The 20,407-nt window shown below is 40.4% G+C and overlaps 1 protein-coding gene and 1 long non-coding RNA gene across 10 annotated transcripts in view; one reads left to right on the top strand and one right to left on the bottom strand.

Moving 5' to 3' along the window:
- Window positions 1-11,886, bottom strand: part of ube2f (ubiquitin-conjugating enzyme E2F (putative)) — a 121,774-nt gene extending 109,888 nt beyond the window's left edge. For 3 of the 7 annotated variants that reach the window (XM_043693160.1, XM_043693161.1, XM_043693163.1), the window contains exons 1-2: window positions 11,671-11,794; window positions 9,012-9,087 (exon numbers count right to left, since the gene is read on the bottom strand). In XM_043693160.1, the coding sequence (XP_043549095.1) occupies window positions 9,012-9,087; window positions 11,671-11,711 (117 nt within the window). In that variant the 5' untranslated portion in view covers window positions 11,712-11,794. The other 4 variants (XM_043693166.1, XM_043693165.1, XM_043693167.1 and 1 more) reach the window with 3 other exon arrangements.
- Window positions 11,862-20,407, top strand: part of LOC122551378 — a 105,736-nt gene continuing 97,190 nt past the window's right edge. For all 3 annotated transcript variants that reach the window (XR_006312088.1, XR_006312089.1, XR_006312087.1), the window contains exon 1: window positions 11,862-11,942. This is a non-coding gene — a long non-coding RNA (uncharacterized LOC122551378). The remainder of the gene's footprint in view (window positions 11,943-20,407) is intronic.

The following is a 20,407-nucleotide window of genomic DNA, read 5'->3' as shown; positions in this document are numbered from 1 at the left end:
GCCTAACTGTCTGTAATCTCCCTTCAGAATCTCAACCTTTTCCCTTCCTATGTCGTTGGTTCCAATGTGGACAACGACCTCTTGCTGGCCCCTCTCCCCCGTGAGAACATTCTACACCCTCTCAGAGACATCCTTGATCCTGGCACCAGGGAAGCAACCACCATTCTGCTTTTTTTGCTGCTGGCCACAGAAACATGTGTCTGTACCTCGGACTATAGAATCCCCCAACACAATTGATCTCTTGTAACCCGACGTACCCCTCGTTGCATTGGAGCCAGTCTCAATACCAGAAACTTGGCTGTTCATGCTACGTTCCCCTGAGAGTCCATCACCCCCTACATTTTCCAAAACAGCATACCTGTTTGAAATGGGTATATCCACAAAAGACTCCTGCACTAGCTGCCCACCTCTCTTACCTTTCCTGGAGTTAACCCATGTATGTGACTGTAGCTGAGACTTTCCCCGCTTCCTGTAACTGCCATCCATCACATACTGTTGCTGTTGCAAATTCCTCATTGCTATCTCTCTAACTGATCCATATGATCTGATAAGATTCGCATCCAACAGCATTTATGGCAGATATAATCCGCAGTAACCCTTAAACTCTCTTTAAACTCCCACGTCTGACAAGAAGTACATATCACTCCATCAAAGGCCATTTTTGCTCCTTCACAATCTACAGACCCGGAAAATAACACCGTCTTATTCCTCTACAAAACACTGCCCCCAGTTAAATTAATAGTTATGGCTTATATTTTAAGTTTAATCAAGAGACATAGCTCCAAAACATATCAAGAAAGAACCCAATCTCCTCACCACTGCAGATTCTCTGTAGGCCACACTTAAAAACAACGATTAACTTATCGAATTCTGTGCTGTGAACTTTGCCCAACAGTTCCTCCAAGGTCACATTTAAACAGTCTTGTTCTCAAGCTCTACCTCTAGTAATGTAGCTTTCAAATAGGTATATATCCAGTTCTCTTTTGAAATCTCCTATAGAATCTGCTTCCACCATTTTTGCAGGCAGCACAATCTAAACTCTAACAATGCTGAGTAAAGAGGTTTCACACTCCTAGCTCTCTGTTGACAATGCTGAAATTGTGACCCCTTGTTACTGTGAACTACTTGTGGAAATAGAATATCCTTCTTTACTCCGTCAAAATTACTCATAATTTTGAACATTTTAACAAGGTCGCCTCTTCATTTTCCCTGCTGCATTGAGAAGAAGCCCAATTTCTCTCACCTTTCCTTGTATCTAGTAAACCTCATTTGAACTCTCTCCAGAGAGAAGGAAATATCCTTCCTTAAACAAAAGGTGCACAGAACTGAACTCAAATGTGGTCTGACCACTGATTTGGAGAGATGTAACTATACTGCTACATGTAGATCATGGCTAATTAGTTTGTATTCTTAATTTCATACTTTCATTATTACTATCTTTCGATTCATTTGTCTAACAAAAATCTGTTTATCTCCAGCCTAAAATATTTAATGATCCTGCCTCAGAGGCAGAATTCCAAGTCACAAACTCTGAGAAAAATAATTCTCATCTGGCCTCGAAAGTTGATTCTATGTTTTAAAGCTGTGTCCCCTCGTATCAGACTCACTGACAAGAGCTAACATCCTTTTCATGTCCACAAAATAATCACCCCTCTCTCTTCTAAATTATAGTGAAGGCACACCCAGCCTACAACGCAATCTTTCCTCATAAGTCAACTGTTTATCCCAAGTATCAATCTATTAAATTTCCCCTGAACCATGCCCAATGCATTGACTTCCTTCCTTGAAAGAAAGAGTCCAAACTGCACACATTTTAAGATTAGTCTCTCCAATACCCTGTATAACTGAAGCATAACCTCTTTATTTTTATGATTAATTTCTCTCAAAGGATATATTCCCACAGTAAAAGATATCATTCCATCAGCTTTCTTAAATTATTTATTGTATCTGTATATTAACTTTTGACACTCATGAACAAGGACATCTAGATCCCTCTGCACCTAATTCTGCAGATATTCTCCATTTAAACAATATCCTTTAAAAAAGATTTTCTTGCCTAAACAATAGAAATATGTTCAATCTGTCAGATTTTTGACTATTCAATTAACTTGCAGAAAAACAAGAGCCCAGTTTTCTTCCCCCCTCCATGTGTACTTGGAATGTCAGCTTTACTGGCTAGGTTAGTGTTTATTAGCCAGCCCTACCTGCCCTAGAGAAGATGGTAGTGAGCACTTTTTTGAAGCACTGCAGTCCATGGGGAATAGGAACAACCACTGTGCTGTTGGGAAAGAGTTCCAGGATTTGACCCAGAAATAGTGAAGAAACAATGATATGGTTTGATGCCAGCATGGCTTGGAAGGGAATTTGCAAGTACTGCATGTATGTAGCAGGTATGCATTTACTGTTCTTGTTCCTTTAGATGGTAGATGTTGTGGGTCTGGAAGATGCTATTGAAGGAGCCTTGGTGAGTCACTGCAGTACATCTTGTAGATACCCACAGTGTGGCAGTCGTGGGGGTGATGGTGATGAGTGTTGAAGGTGGTAGATGGGGGTGTTAATCTTTGTTGAGCTTGAGTATTGTGGGACCTGATTTTACCCCATGCGATTTGAGCTTCTCATCACAGAATTAGACCATAAGAGGTACTGATCCTCAACTCTACTTTCCTGCCTCATCCCTTACTGATTAAAATTCTGTCTACTCAGCCTTAACTTCACAACTGTACAGCCTTTTGCAATAAAGAATTCCACAAATCAGAACAAAAACCTCTTCATCTCTATTTTAAATGGATGATCTGATTTTCCTTTCTGATTTTCCCAGAGTCTGACCTCCTCTTGTAACCATAGTATTCATATGGTTGGTCAAGTTATGTTTTCGGTTAATGACAACCCCAGGATGTTGACAGTAGGGGATTTAGCTATGGTAATGCCATTGAATGACGAGAGACAACAGCAAGGTTCTGTCCTATTGGAGATGGGCATTATCTCATACTCATGTGGCACAGATATTAGTTATCACGTAGCAGCCCACTGGCTTGCTTGCTTCCTTCAGTACTGGAACCACTCTATGATTCTACTTTAAAAGATTAGGATTCACTGACTCTCCAGTGACAATCTCAACTATTCAACTGAATCTGTTCTTATGAGGGGATCACACTTAGAGCTTTAGGAGAAAACACAAGGGAGTTGGAGGCACTTCACACCCAAAGATCTTCGAGACCACTCGGGTCGCAAGATTCCAGACAGACACAGACACATATGTCAATAATGGAGACCTTTGGTCTCAGGTCTACTAACAAGACCAGTCCATACCTCCCAAATATTGGGATTTTGCAACACAGAGCTAAGAGGGCAGATCTCACTTACTTCATTGTGACACAGCTGTGAATAAGAATATATTTTTTCTGCAGTGTTATATGCAATCAGATCCAACACATACTTGCCCCATGGCAATGCTCAAGACTGGGATAAATAAGATGCAGTATCCAAGCAAACAATAATTTCTGAGTAATATCCATATAACCTCATTATTCTGCAAGACCAGTGCTACTAAAATATGCTATTGGCACATGAGCTGCCTCCTTTCACAACGTTCTTCCCATAGGTCAGGCAGTGTGGAAGGAAACGTACAATCTTTCTCTCCTTCAAAATGTGACTCAAAGTGCACTAGTAGCATTGGTGCATTGTCAACCCACAGATATGGACCAAATGTACATCTTGAGACACACATTTGTAGTCTGTTAATGACTAACATAGTCACTCAGCTCCTAAATCAAATTCTTGCTCATCCGCAAATACCTCCTGCAGTTGAATGGCTCCCCTCGAGGTAGGTGATTTTATGTAGGGGAAATATGGATAATTTTTAACCTTTATCTGCTCAGGTCATCCCGACAAACATTGGCCCTCATGACCACCTTGGAGAGGTTACTTTTCAAAATACACTGAAGCTCACTCCAGTATATCGACAAGCAAAGGATGAGCAATCAAGCCACCCTGTGCCAGAAGACATTGTAAAAACTTCCACTTGCAAATCGAGTACATTCAATTTTAGCTCGTCTTCACTTACATTTTAAAATAAAAAGTTTAATCTCATTAAAAATAAAATCACTGAACAAAATCATTGTTCAGCTCCATTACAAGTGTTCTTAGCCCCATCCACCAAATATCAAGACTAAAAATGATTGAGACAGCACAAATAGAATACATTTGCATTGTGAATTTAAATATCATTTCACTGCATCCTGCAGGCACTTATTGATATCGCTGAATTTGACATTTAGGATTAGGCATTGAACCGGGAATGAGAAATTAAGTCTATGCTATACTATTTTTATCCAGTCACCTCCACCCACCATTAGCATATTGCGACATTAAACTTCTTATACTCTCAAGGATGCAGTCATGTTCATTTATCATAATTTGCTTGTTATTAATCTCTCTACAGTGCAATGTTTCAGGATCTTTACATGTGCAGTATTAAGAGAAGAGTCCTTCAAACAATAGGAGATCGAGATTAAATAACTTAGACTGGTCAATTCCCCTGACTGATTGTTTTATTTCCCTTCACAGAGAACGGTATGATCACTACACTTTGAGAATACTGATGCAGAAAGACATCTCAAGCTACTCTATACTATGTACCAATAAAAGTTTTCACTAGTCTTGAATATCCTTCAAATCTTGAATATAAATCATTTAATAAGAAGAGTTGCTGTTAAATCTGCCTGATCATCAAGGAACGGGATGGCATCACTAAAACTGCAATGTGTTGCTAAATTACTCAAAATATACAACTGTAGTCTTGCATTAATACACTGTAATACCATGTGAACCTTATCCTACACTGCCTTGTAATCCTGCAGTCACTGTCATGTCTGTATTCCGAATCCAGCAGCTTCATGTAATTGTGCATTAGCATACTAACACCATATTCTCCTTATCCAATATTGATTTATAACAAATGGATATTTGGATGTAAAAACCAGAAGAACTGATGCTGTAAATCCGAAACAAAAATAGAGATTGCTGGAAGAACACAGCAGGTCTGGCAGCACCTGTTCAGAGGAAGGATCACTCAATCAGAACCGTTAACTCTGATTTCTCTCCACAGATGCTGCCAGACCTGCTGAGCTTTTTCCGCAATTTCTATTTCTGATATAATAATGTATTCAGGTGATGGGTATTTCTTGGGATTTAGCAGGCTAAACAAAACATGTAGCTTTAAAGTGCCTGATCCACAACATGTGGCTCTGTAAATAAAAGCTTGCAAATGTATAGAGACTCGGCTTCAATATCCTTAACTGCCTAGCTTTCAGAGTTCGAATACAATAACAGAGTACAGATGCTAAATGGTGTACACCCACCACCATGCCAAACACATTAAATTCCTACCTGTCTTTGTAGAAAATGGCAGCAAGTGTCAAACCATGATTACACTCTGATGTTCTTGGATTCTGAACCATACGATCAGTGGAAGATTGATGGGTAAGCATGGGTCACTACTTTACCAGAAACAAAACAAGAAATACAACCTTGGTGTTGTTGCTTCCAGCCCAAAATAAAGTCAGAAGCAAGTAATTCCTCAGATGGATATTAATGAAGGTTTAATTCCCAAAATGAATTCCTCGCTCAAACCTATAAGAAAGTTAAACTTGGAGTGGCTATGCATCTCAGATTTTGGAAGTGAATGAACAGCATGGACTTAAAAAGAGCACAACAGGTTGACAAAGTTCAAATTGAGGTCCCAGGATCACTCTAGTATTACTGGATTGTGTTAAGGTGCCTCATGTATTTAGTTAATTAGTTCTTACTGATAGACTGTTCTTAGTGAAGGTGTCTTTTCCAAATCAAAATTCTGCTGAAATGAATATTCCTGGAGATCAAGTCATTCCCTTAAGCTTTAAAGAACAAATGAAACATTCCATTAGGATACATTAAAAGACTCAAAAGATTCCTGGTACTGGAATCAAAAGGAATGAAAAGATTCCATTTAGTTTCTACTGTCTATCTGTAAAGAGTAATAGTAGGAGAGTTAAATTCCAGAAATTATATATTATGTTAATGACTCAGGAAGAAGGTAAAGGCACAATTGCAAACGTTGCTGACGACACAATGATAGGTAGGAAACTAGATTGCAAAGAGGATAAAAGGACTCTGCAAAGGATATAGACTGGTTGTGAATGGATAAAAAAGTTGGCAATTGGGTATAATATTGGAAAATGTGAACTTGTAGGAATGGAAAGGAGCACATTGTTTAAATTAGGAGAGATTGCAGAGCAGAGGTACGGAGGGATCTGGGTATCCTGGTACATGAATCACAAAAAAATGATAGCATGTATGTCCAGCAATTGATTAAGAAAGCAAATGCAATGTTAAGTCTATTCCAAGAGGAATGGACTATATAAAAATCGAGGTATTTTTCCTGCAGTTGTGTATAGCATTGGTATGCCACATCTAAAGTATATGCATAGCATCGGTTTCCTTTTCAGAAAGGAAATAGATGTGTCAATGACAGTTCAGAAAAGGTTCACTCGACTGATACACAGGATGAGGGGTTACCCAATGAGGAAAGATTGGACAGGATAGGATGTATCAATTGGAGTTTAGAAGAATAAGAGGTGATCGTATGGAGATAAGGGAGGGGAGAATTATTTTCTTAAAGGGTTTCAAATCTTTGGAACTACCTTCTCCATAGAGCAATTGAGGCAGATTAATTGAATACTTTTAAGACAAATAGATAAGATTATTGACTAACAAGTGAGTCAAAGGCGATCAGAAAATATAATAATGTGGAGTTCAAGTCACAATCAGAACTAATCAAAAGGTGAAGCATGTTTGGGGAGTCAAATGGTACTTCTGCGCCTAACTTGTACGTGTGTGAGAAATGGCCAATGAAAAGTTAACAAATCCCCTAAGTATCAAATATGGCCAAGTGCCCACTGTGAACAAGGAGACAGAACCTTGAAATAACATGTGAGGAGGAAGGTTATAATTATGCTGAACAGACAGTTTTAAATAAATTTCAAATTCACTTAATTGTGCAAATTTGTTTATGTACTTCAAAAAGGTAGATGGAATCCAACGTGAATCTATTTTTTTTCCATTTTTTCATGGGAAGGAGTCAGTCATCATTTTGAACTGCTGCAGTCGAGGAGTGTAAGTGCATATATAATCCTGTCACAAAGGCAGTTCCAGGGTTTTGATCAAGTGACAGGGGAGGAACAGTGATACACTTCCAAGTCAGGATGGTGTTCAGCTTACAAGTGATGGCACTTCCATGCATCTGCTGCCCTTTTGCTACCAACCATTACAGGTAAAGGTATGGAAGTTGCTGCTGAGAAATCTTAGGTACATTAATGTACATTATAGGTGACTCATTTACATGGTGTAATGCCATGTCAAAATGTCAAAAGTTGCTGGTTGGATTCTCTCTTTCAAGACATCAATATCTGGTATGTGTGGATCAAATGTTACGTGGCACTTAGTCCAAGCCCGAATCTTGTCCCATTCTTTCTGGATGTGAACACATACTGCTTCAGTATCGGCGGAATGGATAGTTCTAAACATTTCTGACCTTATGATGAAGTCGCTAAATGGGCCTGCAAAACTACCCTGAAGAACTCCTGAGGCTGAAATGATTATCTTCTAACAACAACCACAATCATCAAGCTTGAGTTTTGATGAGAACAACGCTTTGAAGTCACCAGAGGGTCTCCATTCCAAGTACATTAGCTGGAATGTGCAACTTTCTAAGTACTGATGTAGTCTCGACTGAGTTACCAATGCTGTTGAGTAAACCTTCTATTAAAAGGCATAATTGTGATATTAAAGAGTTAATTTGCTCTGCTGACCTGCGGGAAATTGGATATCCCGAGGCTAGGGTGGGATGCCTCCGACTTACAGGTAGACTGTAAGGAATTTACATTCTCATCCCTTGTCATTCAGAGCCAATTACATGGCCATCTCTTATTAATCAGAGACAGTTTACATTTGCATCATCATCCTATTCAAAATCAATAAGATCATTGCAGTTGGAATTTTGACTACTCCCTGGAGTTAAAAACATTTGCAACAATTTGACCATTACGGGATGATTTACATTGCATAGTTTCTGGAGATGATCAGGTCACTGCACTGTGTCTTGAGTGGCATGTGACTGTGAGGGAGTGACTGGGGGAGGGGTCATCTTGTGGGCATCACTGACTGTGATGCAAAGATTTTGTATAAAGGAAGGACTGTTTCCTTTCTTCAGAGAAACGTCTCAACACTCTTCACAAGCATGGTGAAGAATGTTAAGAATTTCTCCAAAGTTTGTATTGTATTTGCTTAATAAAATTTGGTTGTTGTTCACAGAAGTTATTGCAGTTGCATCAAGTGTGAAAGAATCTCAGAAAAAATAATCTAACACAAGGGTGATAATTATTTTTGGAAAATCGATTCACCTGCAGTTTAGCCATAGAACATTATCATATCTCCTTAACAAAACCACAAGTTTTTCAGAGAACTATTAAATGAATTCGGTATGAGGATAAAGAGAAAAAGAAAATGGCCTTAAAGTTCGAGAATTTATTTATTGTAATTGTTTAGTGAAAAATCTTACAAAAAGGTGCAGATGTAGGTGAGGATTATAAGATACTACTAGAAAATGTTAGCATGAATTGTAGAACTTGCAAGGGTTTTGAGGGACACCCCCACCTGTAAATATAAATTTTCTATTGACACTAAACCTTTCATTGTGCCTCGGTACACGTGACAATAAATTCAATTCAATCCAATTTATTTGCTAGAAGCTAAATTTTTTCCCCATTCAGGATAAGGTCCTGTACAAATGAAAAGAACATGCCCAGATATTGCGGCTTTTTCAACTCAACAAATGCTTTTGAGACACCAGTTCTTGCTGTAATCCCCATGAGAAATAACAGTCACTTTGCCTGGTTTGAACTTAAACAAAAACTTGGGGATAACTGTGCACTGGCACGTACTCTACGGCAATACCTCAACCAGAGTCCACTTACCAAACACTCAGCATCATTTTCTCCTGTAGCATAAATTGTTATTCCCCTTGAAATTTGGCATTCTTGCAATTCTGTGCTGATGTGCAAAATGAAAACCTTTCACAGCCTGTTATATCTTACAGCAATATAACATTCTATCATACTAATGAATTATAAATAAGTACAAGAAAGCTATGAAGTTGAAATTATGGAAAAATTGACAAAATTTCTGACCAGAGGTGAATTTGTTAACAAGGAGTTCAGAGATATAGGTGAACACATGTATGCAAAAACACATCTATCTATAATTCATGCTGTGATTGATGACTTCATAAGAAAAGTTTTGGCTGATTGACCAGAGTGTAAATTGTCAACCTTCCTAGCATGGGTAGCTTGTGCCAAGAATTCTCTTCAAATTGTTGCAGGATATAATTCTTATCAACTGGGCACAATCCAAAATTATCTTCTGTTCCATGTGATAGTCCTCCTGCTCTAGTACCATTTTTTGAGCTTTAAGTGCTTTACATTCTGGAATGCAGGGGGTTTATTAAAGTGGAGATATCAGAACATAAGAGGTACTGTTTTAGGCTATCTGAGACAGAGTTCAATTCAAAATATTTAGCATATTACACAAGAGGAAGTCATAGAGAACAAAAAGGGCAGTATTTACCAAAAATGGGAAACTGTTCAGGTTCACTTCTTACGTTTAATGAGAATTAATTACAATATCTTGCACACTGAGTAACCAATAGCTAAAAGTACCCTGTCCATCGGAAATTTGTATTTTTTCTGATGGAGGACCTGAGATCATAAAGTCGAAGATTAGAGTTGGGATGGTGGTAAGGGCAGATAATCATTATACACATGACCGAGCCATTACATCCATAGGACAATTACCCACAATTGTTACATTTGTGCCATTGCTTTCAGAGGGGACTAATGAATAAGTTGTGGGACATGCAGCAAAAGCTATTGTTAGGTTCAACTATTAACTGAATATTTAAAATGATCACCATGAGACTGGTAGAATGAAATTAAAAACTGGAAAGTAAAGCAGCACAATACAAATAATTCACTTATTCACTCGTGGCACATGGGTATCGCTGTCTGGCCAGTTTTTAATGCTCAGCACTAGTTGTTCTTCAGAAGGTGGCAGTGAGCTGCCATCTTGAATTGTTGCAGTCCATGTTTATAGTACATACACCATGCCCTTACGATAGGGAATTCTAGGACTTTGGCCCAGTAAAATAAAGGAGTGGAGATATATTTCCAAGTCAGGATGGTAAGTGGTTTGGAGAGGAACTTGCACATGGTGGTATTCCTTGACGGAAGTGGTTGTGGGTTTGGAAGTAGCTGTATTAAGGTTTTCAGTGAATTTTTGCATTACATTTTGTAGATAGTACACATTGCAGCTGCTGAGTGTTGAGGTGGAGGGAATGGATGCTTGTAGATATGCAGTTCTGGAGGAGGGTGATCTCGCAATGCAAGGCTTTGAACACAGAATGGAAGTCTTTATGCGTATGACACTTTTGATGTGTTTTTCTTTAAAAGACACAGCCTAAAGACAAAGGAATTGTTTAACTTTGGTTGTTTAGTTTATCTAAAGGGCAATGAAGATTAAGTGGGGTCTTGCCTAGACTCACAGCAGCAGGCAGAAAGGATTGTTGGTAGAAGGTGCATGATGTATAATAGGTCGTTAAATAAAAGCTTATAGGTATATAAAAACTAAGTTCTGAAGTTCTACCCTTTATTGCCTGGCCTTCTAAATTTGAAGATCTAACACAAACATAATCCTGTACTAACGCACCATAATATCCTATTAAGTTTAAATACATGCACATCTAATTATGGAACTCGTACTATAATAACAGTGTTTGTAATGCTGCAAACCACACCACTGATAGAACTTACAGGCCAAAAAACCAGCAAAATGAAATCCAAATCAGTACTTCTATTGAATTGCATTTAGTAGAATAACAAACAGCAGACTACGTTACTCATATAGAAACTGTAGTACAGTGGCTTTTGTGATTTAAGCTGTACAGTCTAATTTCTTAAAAACAATCATCTGTGCCTTCCATCCTTTAAAAGGTTCTTCATAAAATACACCTTTTAATTATCCCCATTTGACAGGGTTCCTATCTTTAGCTATAGTTATGTTTCTTTGTCAAAGGACACTTTTCGAATTGAACTATATGCTTGTTGAGGGTAGGTACTTTTCTTTTTACATCCTATACACAACATATATGTTATATACAGTTTCTCTTCCTGAACAGCGTATATACACCACTCTCAGTGTATCCCTCTCCTACCCGGAAACTTGCAGGTTAAAACCCCAGTTTTGATCATCAAGCGCCGTAATCCCAACTGATACTGCGATGGGGTTAGGGTTAGGGTTAGGACAGACTACACAGTCAGAGGTACCAACCTTTGGAAAAACCAAGGCCATGTTTGCCCTCTTGGAGGCATGTTAAAGATCCCACGGGCCACTATGTCCGGGGGGAGGGGGTGGTATGGGGCGGTGATCTCCCAATAACTGCACATCCCTCGCCCCCACCCCCCAATTAACCGAATTAAAGTCAGAATATAGCCGGTCACAATCACGATACGACTGGCGGGATCCTCCCATGCCCATTTTGACTGCCTTCCTTTCCGAAACGTTTATGAACACGCTCCTCACCTCGGCTCTGTCACTGACAGCACCGTGCACTCCCGCACCATTCCCGGTGCCTCGAGCGGCTGCCACCCTCCCCCGAGCCCAGCTCCGCGTCCGACCGCGCCGACAGGCCACTAACCGGAAATACTCTCACCTGGTCCCACCGCTAAACACTTCCGCTGCAAGTGCGGGTCCGCCGTCTCTTTTAGTCCGGTCAACGGATCTTCCTGCAGACGGTAATGAGGACAGAGACGGTTCGGCAGGAGTTTCCAGAAGACGAAGGAACTGCCTGGTGGGTAAGGAGATTGCTTTGCCCGTTTTTGTGGTATTTTTGTACCCCTGGCCGTAAAGAGAGGAGGTTAATGACGCTGGATTAATACTGAATCTGTTCTGGGGGCAGGAGTCCAGATTCGGTCGTGGCAGCTGGTGAAACTTAATTCAATTGACAAAATCTCGATTCTAACGTCAGTCTCTGCGACTGTCACCAAAATAACGCTGTCGTAAAAATTTATCTGGTTCGTTAGCGCAACTTGAGGAAAGAAATCTGCCATCACTCCTTACCTTCTGTGTCCTCCATGTGACTGACTTTTACACACAAAAAAGTGATAGTTTGTTGTGCGGGAGCTGGTGAAACTCTGGGAGCAAGCAGAGTACGGTTCTACTGCTCAGATATATATTGTAGATGTGAAACATTCAAAGCTGAAACATCTAACTTACCTTCTTTTTTTGTGATTAGTCCAATTGCTGTAGTGCCTTTTTTTCTGAGCTTTCAGTGCTTTACGTACAGGGAGGAGTACAACTTCACCAGCACATTCCACCCTGACCTTAAATTTACCTGGACCATCTCTGACTGAAACATTCAAAGCTGAAACATCTAACTTACCTTCTTTTTTTGTGATTAGTCCAATTGCTGTAGTGCCTTTTTGACACTGACTTGACACTGACATTTTTTACAAACCCACCGACTCCCACAGCTACCTGGATTACACCTCTTCCCACCCTACCTCCTGCAAAAATGCCATTCTGTATTCTCAATTCCTCTGCTGTATCTGCTCCCAGGAGGACCAGTTCCACCACAGAACACACCAGATGGCCTCCTCCTTTAGAGAAACACAATTTCCCTTCCCACGTGATTAAAGATGCCCTCCAATGCATCTCGTCCACATCCCGCACCTCCGCCCTCAGACCCTACCCCTCCAACCGTAACAAGGACAGAACGCCCCTGGTGCTCATCTTCCAACCTACCAACCTTCGCATAAACTAAATCATCTGCCGACATTTCCGCCACCTCCAAACGGACCCACCACCAGGGACATATTTCCCTCCCCACCCCTTTCCGCCTTCCGCAAAGACCGTTCCCTCCGTGACTATCTGGTCAGATCCACGATCCCCTACAACCCACCCTCCCATCCTGGCACCTTCCCCTGCCACTGCAGGAATGGCAAAACCTGCACCCACACCTCCATATCCATCAAAGTTTTACCTGCACATTCCCAATATCATTTATTGTACCCGTTGTTCCCGATGCGGTCTCCTCTATATTGGGGAGACTGGGCACCTCCTAGCAGAGCACTTTAGGGAACAGTACTCTGCTACTTTCTCCCCACCTCCACCCTCCTCTCACTTATCTCTCCACCCTTCAGGCTCTCTGCCTGTATTCCTGATGAAGGGCTTTTGCCCGAAATATCGATTTTTTTACTGCTCCTCCACTCTAATCTAGACTCTGGTTTCCAGCATCTGCAGTCATTGTTTTTACCACCATGCAGGGAGGAGTTATCAAAGCTGAGGTTCCAGAACACTTAGTTACTGTTTTAGACCATCTGAGAGTTCAACGCAAGACCTTTTCAGTACACTGTATGAGAGGTGGCCATGGAGAACAGAAAGGACTACATATATTTTAAAAATGCCCCTGGCAGCAAATAACCAAGGATATATGCATATTGCCTCAAGTAGGGGGTGAATGAATGAATTAGCTTTATTGTCATGTACTCAAATTCGTACAGTGAAAGGCTTGAGTTGCCACTTACAGCACCATCATAGGTACAAGAGTATCTAGGTACAACTTCTTCAATTACAAGATTAATTACAGTGTAACAATGTCACCAACACAATATCATCGTAGGTACAGAGCACCTATTACAGAATAGAGAAATAAAGAAAAAAAGTTAAATTACAGCTATACACAGTATGACCATTCTTCAGAAAACAAGCAAAGTTAAAAAGACAAACTCCACAGCCTCTCTCAGGGCTTTCTGCAGGAGGCCTCTAAGTGGCGTGACTGCTGGCTGCTGCCACCAGGCTGGACTGCTGGTTGCTGGTGTCCCAACTCAGGGCTGCCGACCCTGCGTCAGAGGCAGAGCAGCTGAGGAGACAGAAGAAAACAACCATAGAAGGGAGGAAAAAGAAACAAGAACGAGTAGAGTAGACAAGTTCAGGCTGGAGTGTCCTACTCTGCTGCCATTTTATCAAGTTAAAAATCACACAACACCAGGTTATAGTCCAACAGGTTTAATTGGAAGTACACTAGCTTTCGGAGCGACGCTCCTTCATCAGGTGATTGTGGAGGGCTCGATCGTAACACAGAATTTATAGCAAAAATTTGCAGTGTGATGTAACTGAAATTATACATTGAAGAATTGATTGTCTGTTAAGCCTTTCATCTGTTAGAATACAGTGATAGTTTCACTTCTTTCATGTGTAAATCACAAAACCCTTTTTTTAAAGTTGCATTCTCGGGTTAGCTGTTAACAATGGTGATAGCTAGACAATATGTTAGCCCCCTGTGTTCTCTGTCTATGACCTGATGTTTAGATTGATTCCAATCTAAAAAGTGAAATAACAGAGTTGTACATAAATTCATGCAGTTTTTGAGCTCAGAGTTCGACATGAATCTATGTGGTTTTTGAGCAAAGTGCAATGTAACTCTGAAAGTACCAAAAAAATTCACCACACACAATATATCTGTGTGCATATGGGTCTTTGTGTCTGTCTGGGGTGGGGGTTGTGTGTGTGTGTGTGTGTATGGTAAGTGCAGAGTGTCTTAAGCCATTTTATCAGATGGTCCCATGAAATCCAAGGTAATTGGTGAGCTTGATGTAGTTGAATCATAACTGTCCTCCAGTGCAGTTCGGAATGGGTGACAAATGCATTTCTTGCTAGGAACTAATGAAGGAATTTTTAAAAAAACGGACATAGAGTAAAATTCATAACTCATTCACTTGCTTAGAGGTAAAATTTTAATCCATGATCCGTTTACCTCCTCCCAACTTGGTTTGAAAAGGTATAGATGACAACATGAAAGAAATGTATACAGTTGCAGCTTTGGTGTCTTTTATTGGAAATCAAGAGTCTATCTTTTACTGTTTTACCAGTCATTCTTTTGGTTCCAATCCACCTGAGCCAGATTATCTTTCAACTCAATTTATGTTATCTATATTCTGGTTTGGCAAATTCACTTCATACCTTATTCTTTTCTGTAACTTTACTGTTCCTGGTGACATTATGATTACTGATCCCCAAAGATGCTCTCACTGAAATATGTTCCATTTTGCCTACTTCAATCCCAGAACTGCATCCAGCACTAGCTCGCTCCTTGTTGGTCATAAAACATGCTGGGCAAGTTCTATTGTGCATTTTTTAGAAATTTCCTTTCCTCACTCCTTTCACTTTTTCTGTTATGATATTTGAAGCCACCCCAAATATCAATGCTTAAATTCTAAATTGGCGCTTATCGATTTGCTTCTCCATCTCCATCCCCATCCTACTATTTGTTGTTCTATACCTTCTTTATCTTCACAGGATACAGGAATCACTGGCTGGGCCAGCATTTAGTGCCTATCCCTAGTTGCCCTTGAGAAGATAATGAGCTGTCTTCTTGATGAGCTGTAGTCCTTCAGTTGTATGAACATCCACAGTGCTATTAGGAAGTAAGTTTCAAAGTTTTTACCAAGTGCCAGTGATGTGTTGCTCTAAGGGAAACCTGCAGATGATTGTGTTCCCAATGAGTTTGTGGTGTAGGGAATGAATTTTGAAAGTGGTTGGGAGTCAACCAAGCCAGCTGCTTTTTTCCCTGGTATTAAGCTGTCTTAGAAGCTGCACTCAGTCAGGTAAATGGAGATACTCTATCACACTTGAATTGGTGGACAAGCTTTGGGGAGATGGGAGGTGAGTTACATGCTCCAGAATTTCTTGCCTATGACCTGCTCTTGTGCAATAGTATTTATATGGCTGATCCAGTTCGGTTTTGGTCAATGGAAAACCCAAGGATGTTGACAGTGGGCAATTCAGTGATGGTAATGCCATTGAATGTCAAGGGATGTTGGTTAGATTCTCTCTTGTTGGAGATGGCCATCGCCTTCCCTAGTGTGGCATGCATGTCATTTGCCATTTATCAGCCCTAGCTTGGATATTTTCCAGGTCATGCTACATTTGGACATGGACTGCTTCAGTGACTGAGGAGTTGCTGACCATTCATCATTTAACATCTCTACATTCTGAGCCATGAGGTTACAGATTTTGATTACAGTTTTGCCTCTGTTGATGGCCCATAGTGCCCAGGTTTGACTTAGTCTGTTCAAAGTTTGTCCCATTTAGCAGAGTGCAATCCTCCTTGTGAAGATGACACTTTGACTCCACAATGACTGTACACCCACCAGCATAACCTTTTTTGTTTTACTCCATAATGCTAGGTATTTACTTAGATAAACCCTCAAGAATAACTACCTTCTCCGATACTCTAACAATATCTTTGATTACCCCCTCTTTTGTTTACTCCCCATCTTCCCAAATACAGTGTGGACAGGGGTATGAAGTTCCCAAACCTACCCTTGTTAGAGCCAGGTCTCCATAAATGTCATTGTATCAGAATACTATGTGAATAATTGTTCCTGTAGCTCACCAGTATTATATTGCGGATCCTAGCCATGCTTGCCTGTCTTGTGGATTTGTGGAACATTCTTTGTTCCAGTTCTCATCGGGTCCTCTCCTACTTCACACACTGCACTGGACATCTGTAGGAAACTGTGTATAAAAAAGATATGCTGCAAGAAAGTGTGTGTGTGTGTGTGTGTAGCTGACACCATCTGGTGGCAAAAGGAGGCTATTGCACTTTGTATTTACAATCTCTAATGTCAAACATGATCAAGCAATTGAAGTCATTCAATCTTAAACGCACTTGCAATGATGTATTTATGACACAATTAAATTTAATAGTCATTAGGCACAATTTGTGTTGCACTATTTTAATTCATGTTGATGATTATGTAGTCATCCCTTTATTAGTGATTAGCTTTATTTTAAATATCTACTTGTTTCCTTGCACATTAATTATTGGTTGCAGAAATATTTTGAATTCCTTTGTGAATAATAAATCCACAAAGTCTTGTAATGCTTTTTATGGTTTTGAAATACTTTTTCAGGTTTCTTGTTTTCTTTTCATAATTCTGGAAATTCTTTCATTTAACTATCATAATCAGGCCACCCTAAATATTATGTACTTACTGCTCAACAAGCAGACTCTCCTACAATTTAAATTGCAAATTTCAATCCCACAGGATTCCTATTCTTCCCTCCTCCGTATCCCACCCAGCAATATAAAAAAAGATTGCTGAAGCCAGTGTAGATTCATCTGTCTCAGAAAGCTTATTCATTTGGCATAACATTTTTCCTTCCTGCCTGCTTGTGTTCTAGGGGACTGGTGCATGTGCCATGCCAAATTCTCATCCCCATCCAATTCCTGATAGGTCGATAGGCCTGTCCTATAGTTAATGTAAACACCTCCAATTCAAGCTCCTCGTCCATAAAATCATCTCCTTGCTTATCTCTTCTAAGTATATCATGTGAGTTCCACAGTTGTTTAGGTAAGTGAACATGGGAACTCCATTTTATCAGCACCACATTTTTCAATTCTGGTCTCCAGCATCTGCAGTCCTCACTTTCTCCCATTTGGCAAGTCATAAATTAACTGGCTACATGAACAGAGATTTAAGACAGTCCAGTTCTGTTTCTGATCAGTGGTAACCCCTAACCTGATGTTGACAGTGAGGAATTCAGTCATTGCAATGCCATTGTCAAGGGTATGGTGGTGACTCACTGGAAATGATCATTGCCTGGCATGAACATTACTTTCCACTTGTCAGCTCAAGTCTGAATATTGTCCAGGTCTCCCCTTGGGATACTCCAGAGGTGGACTGGGCCTTTCACCTGCACCTGCACCCTGCCACTCATATCTATGGGAGTACAAGCTGAGAGGGGTGCACCTTGCCTCCCAGTAGGACACTCAGCCTGTCTGGGCCTTCTGGCCACAAATGACCCGAGGGTTGCCTGATCAAAACTCCAAGGCCAATGGGCTCCACTATAGGGCAGCCCCCACCTCAACTTTAGTGATATTGGAAGCTGCCCTTCAAAAAACGTATGGGGACTCCCGAGCAGAAGGGAGTCTACCTTGACTTGACTGAGGAATACTCCCATCTGACTTTGAGATATGGCTATTTGATTGATGTGTTTGCTGTGTAGCTGCTGGCACATGGTGCAGATGGGAGAGTGTGATATAGCATAGTGACATACAGCAACATCTCCACCCCTTTTAACTAGTTGCTGACTGATGTCCAAGATGGAGAGCAAGTAGTGAACTGGAGTTGCCACATAATTGTTCTGATGCTCATGTCCATGCTCTGGCTTCTATCTGGTGTTTGGGGAAAATGGAACACTGCATAATAGTGAGGTGAGTTTATGTTCATAATGAGATGTTAATACATCTAATGCACACAAATAGTCCTTTGCTCACTTTACTGTTCAATACTTGATTGGAAAATAAGTTTTTGATTTCAGCATCACAGTTCCTCACTAGCCATCTTGCACGGTTTTCCCAACTTTCTTGCCAGTGTCTGTTCACTCCTCGTGCAAGATTTTGCCCTATGATTCAATCATAGCAATGAATGATGCATTTAACCCAACCATCAATTTTCCCACATCAAGGTGACCACCAAAGCAACATCAGCCTTGATTTAACTCTAACTTGGTATCAGCAACCAAGCTTTCCTCCAGGACTTGAAATCCTAATGTTGGTGAAGTGGCCTGTGCAACACTGAAGTGGTACCATCTAACTTAAGACTGAGTCTACCTACTCAGGTTTCTTGGCACTTTTCAAAGAAATGGAGGGGAGTTGACCAGGGTCCTGATGAACATTATACTTTAACCAGGGGTAGCAAAACAGATTCAACTGCTCGTTCCATTTTACAGTTTGTGGGATTGCTATGTTTTCCTGAAGGTTGAGTGTCTATATTTTAAATACTTAATTAGCTTTTAAACATTTTGGGACATTCCAAGGAGATGAAAGACACAATTACATATCTAAAAACATTTTATTCCTTCGTTGTTTGTGTGCACCCAAATGTTGAGCCTCCGTGTTGATGGGACTCTAGGACTTCATACTAATGGTTAGTATTTCTGACTAAATCCAGAGAACCTGAGTTTAAATCATTAAATAGCAATGTGTGAATTAGTATTCAGTTTTCAGAACAAAAGCTATCCACAAAGTGTACTTGAAAATGTATTATCCTTGCCCAATCTCAACTGTATGTGAATTGTATATGGTAGAGCAGGTCAGAATTGAGTATTTGCTGGTTGGTCATGGAGATAACCAACCAATCTCGTTCCTTCAGTTCATCCTCAATAGCCCAGCAAGGTGGTTGCCTTCAAATGCCTTTTTAATTTCATTTTGAAATCAATGGCCATTTCTCCTTCAATCACTCAAAAAGCTGAGTACTCCACATCAATACCCTGGAGTAAAAAAACCTTTCTCATCCAATCTGAATCTTTAACCAAAAATCATAGATCTATAACCACTAAATTTTATACCATTCGCTAACGGGACAGGACTTTTCTGGTTTTCTCTTTATCTAAGCCTATTTTGTCCATCTGTCAAATTTCCCCTACTCCAAAGGGAACAATCCAAGCTCCTTCACCTTTAACATTATAGGTAAAATGTTCCAGCCCTTAAACTGCCTTTCAAGGGTTGGGCAGCATAATGGCAATGTGGTTAGGACTGCTGCCTCATAATGTCAGGGATTCTGGTTCGATTCCAGTCTTGAATGACTGTGGAATTTGTGCATTCTCCCTGCGTCTGTGTGATTTTTCCACGAGGTGCTCTGGTTTCCTCCCATTGTCTTAAAAAATGTACAGGTTAGGTGATCAGTCATACAGCACAGAAACCGGTCGTGAGGCCAACTCCTCCATGCTGACTAGCTTTCCTAAACTGAACTAGTTCCATTTGCCCCAAATCCCAAAACCCTTCCTTTCCATGTACCTGTCCAAATGTCTTTTTAAATGTTGTAACTGTACCTTCTGGGAGACCAAGATGATAGATGAAGGCAGAACAGTAGACATTGTCTACATGGACTTTAGTAAGGCCTCTGATAAGGTTCCACATGATAGACTGACAGGTAAGCTGAGATCACATGGGATCCAGGACGAGCTAGCCAATTGGATACAAAATTGGCTTGACAGGAGACAGGATGGTGGGACAGTGTTGTTGTTCAGACTGGAGACCTGGAACAGCAGTGTGCTGCAAGGCACTGTGCTGGGTCCACTGTTTGTCATTTGTAAAGACAATTTTGAAACAGACTATAGGAGGCGTGGTTAGTAAGTTTATGGATGACATGAAAATTGGTGGTAATGGTGGAGAGTGAAGATTATCCAACATGCTAATTGCTCCATAGCATCCAGGGATGTATAGGCTAGGTGAATTAGTCTTGGTAAATGT

This window comes from Chiloscyllium plagiosum, chromosome 7, assembly GCF_004010195.1.
Source record: "Chiloscyllium plagiosum isolate BGI_BamShark_2017 chromosome 7, ASM401019v2, whole genome shotgun sequence".
Classification (NCBI taxonomy): Eukaryota; Metazoa; Chordata; class Chondrichthyes; order Orectolobiformes; family Hemiscylliidae; genus Chiloscyllium; species Chiloscyllium plagiosum.
Note: the sequence above shows the minus strand (reverse complement) of the source record. Positions and strands in the feature narration are given on the sequence as shown.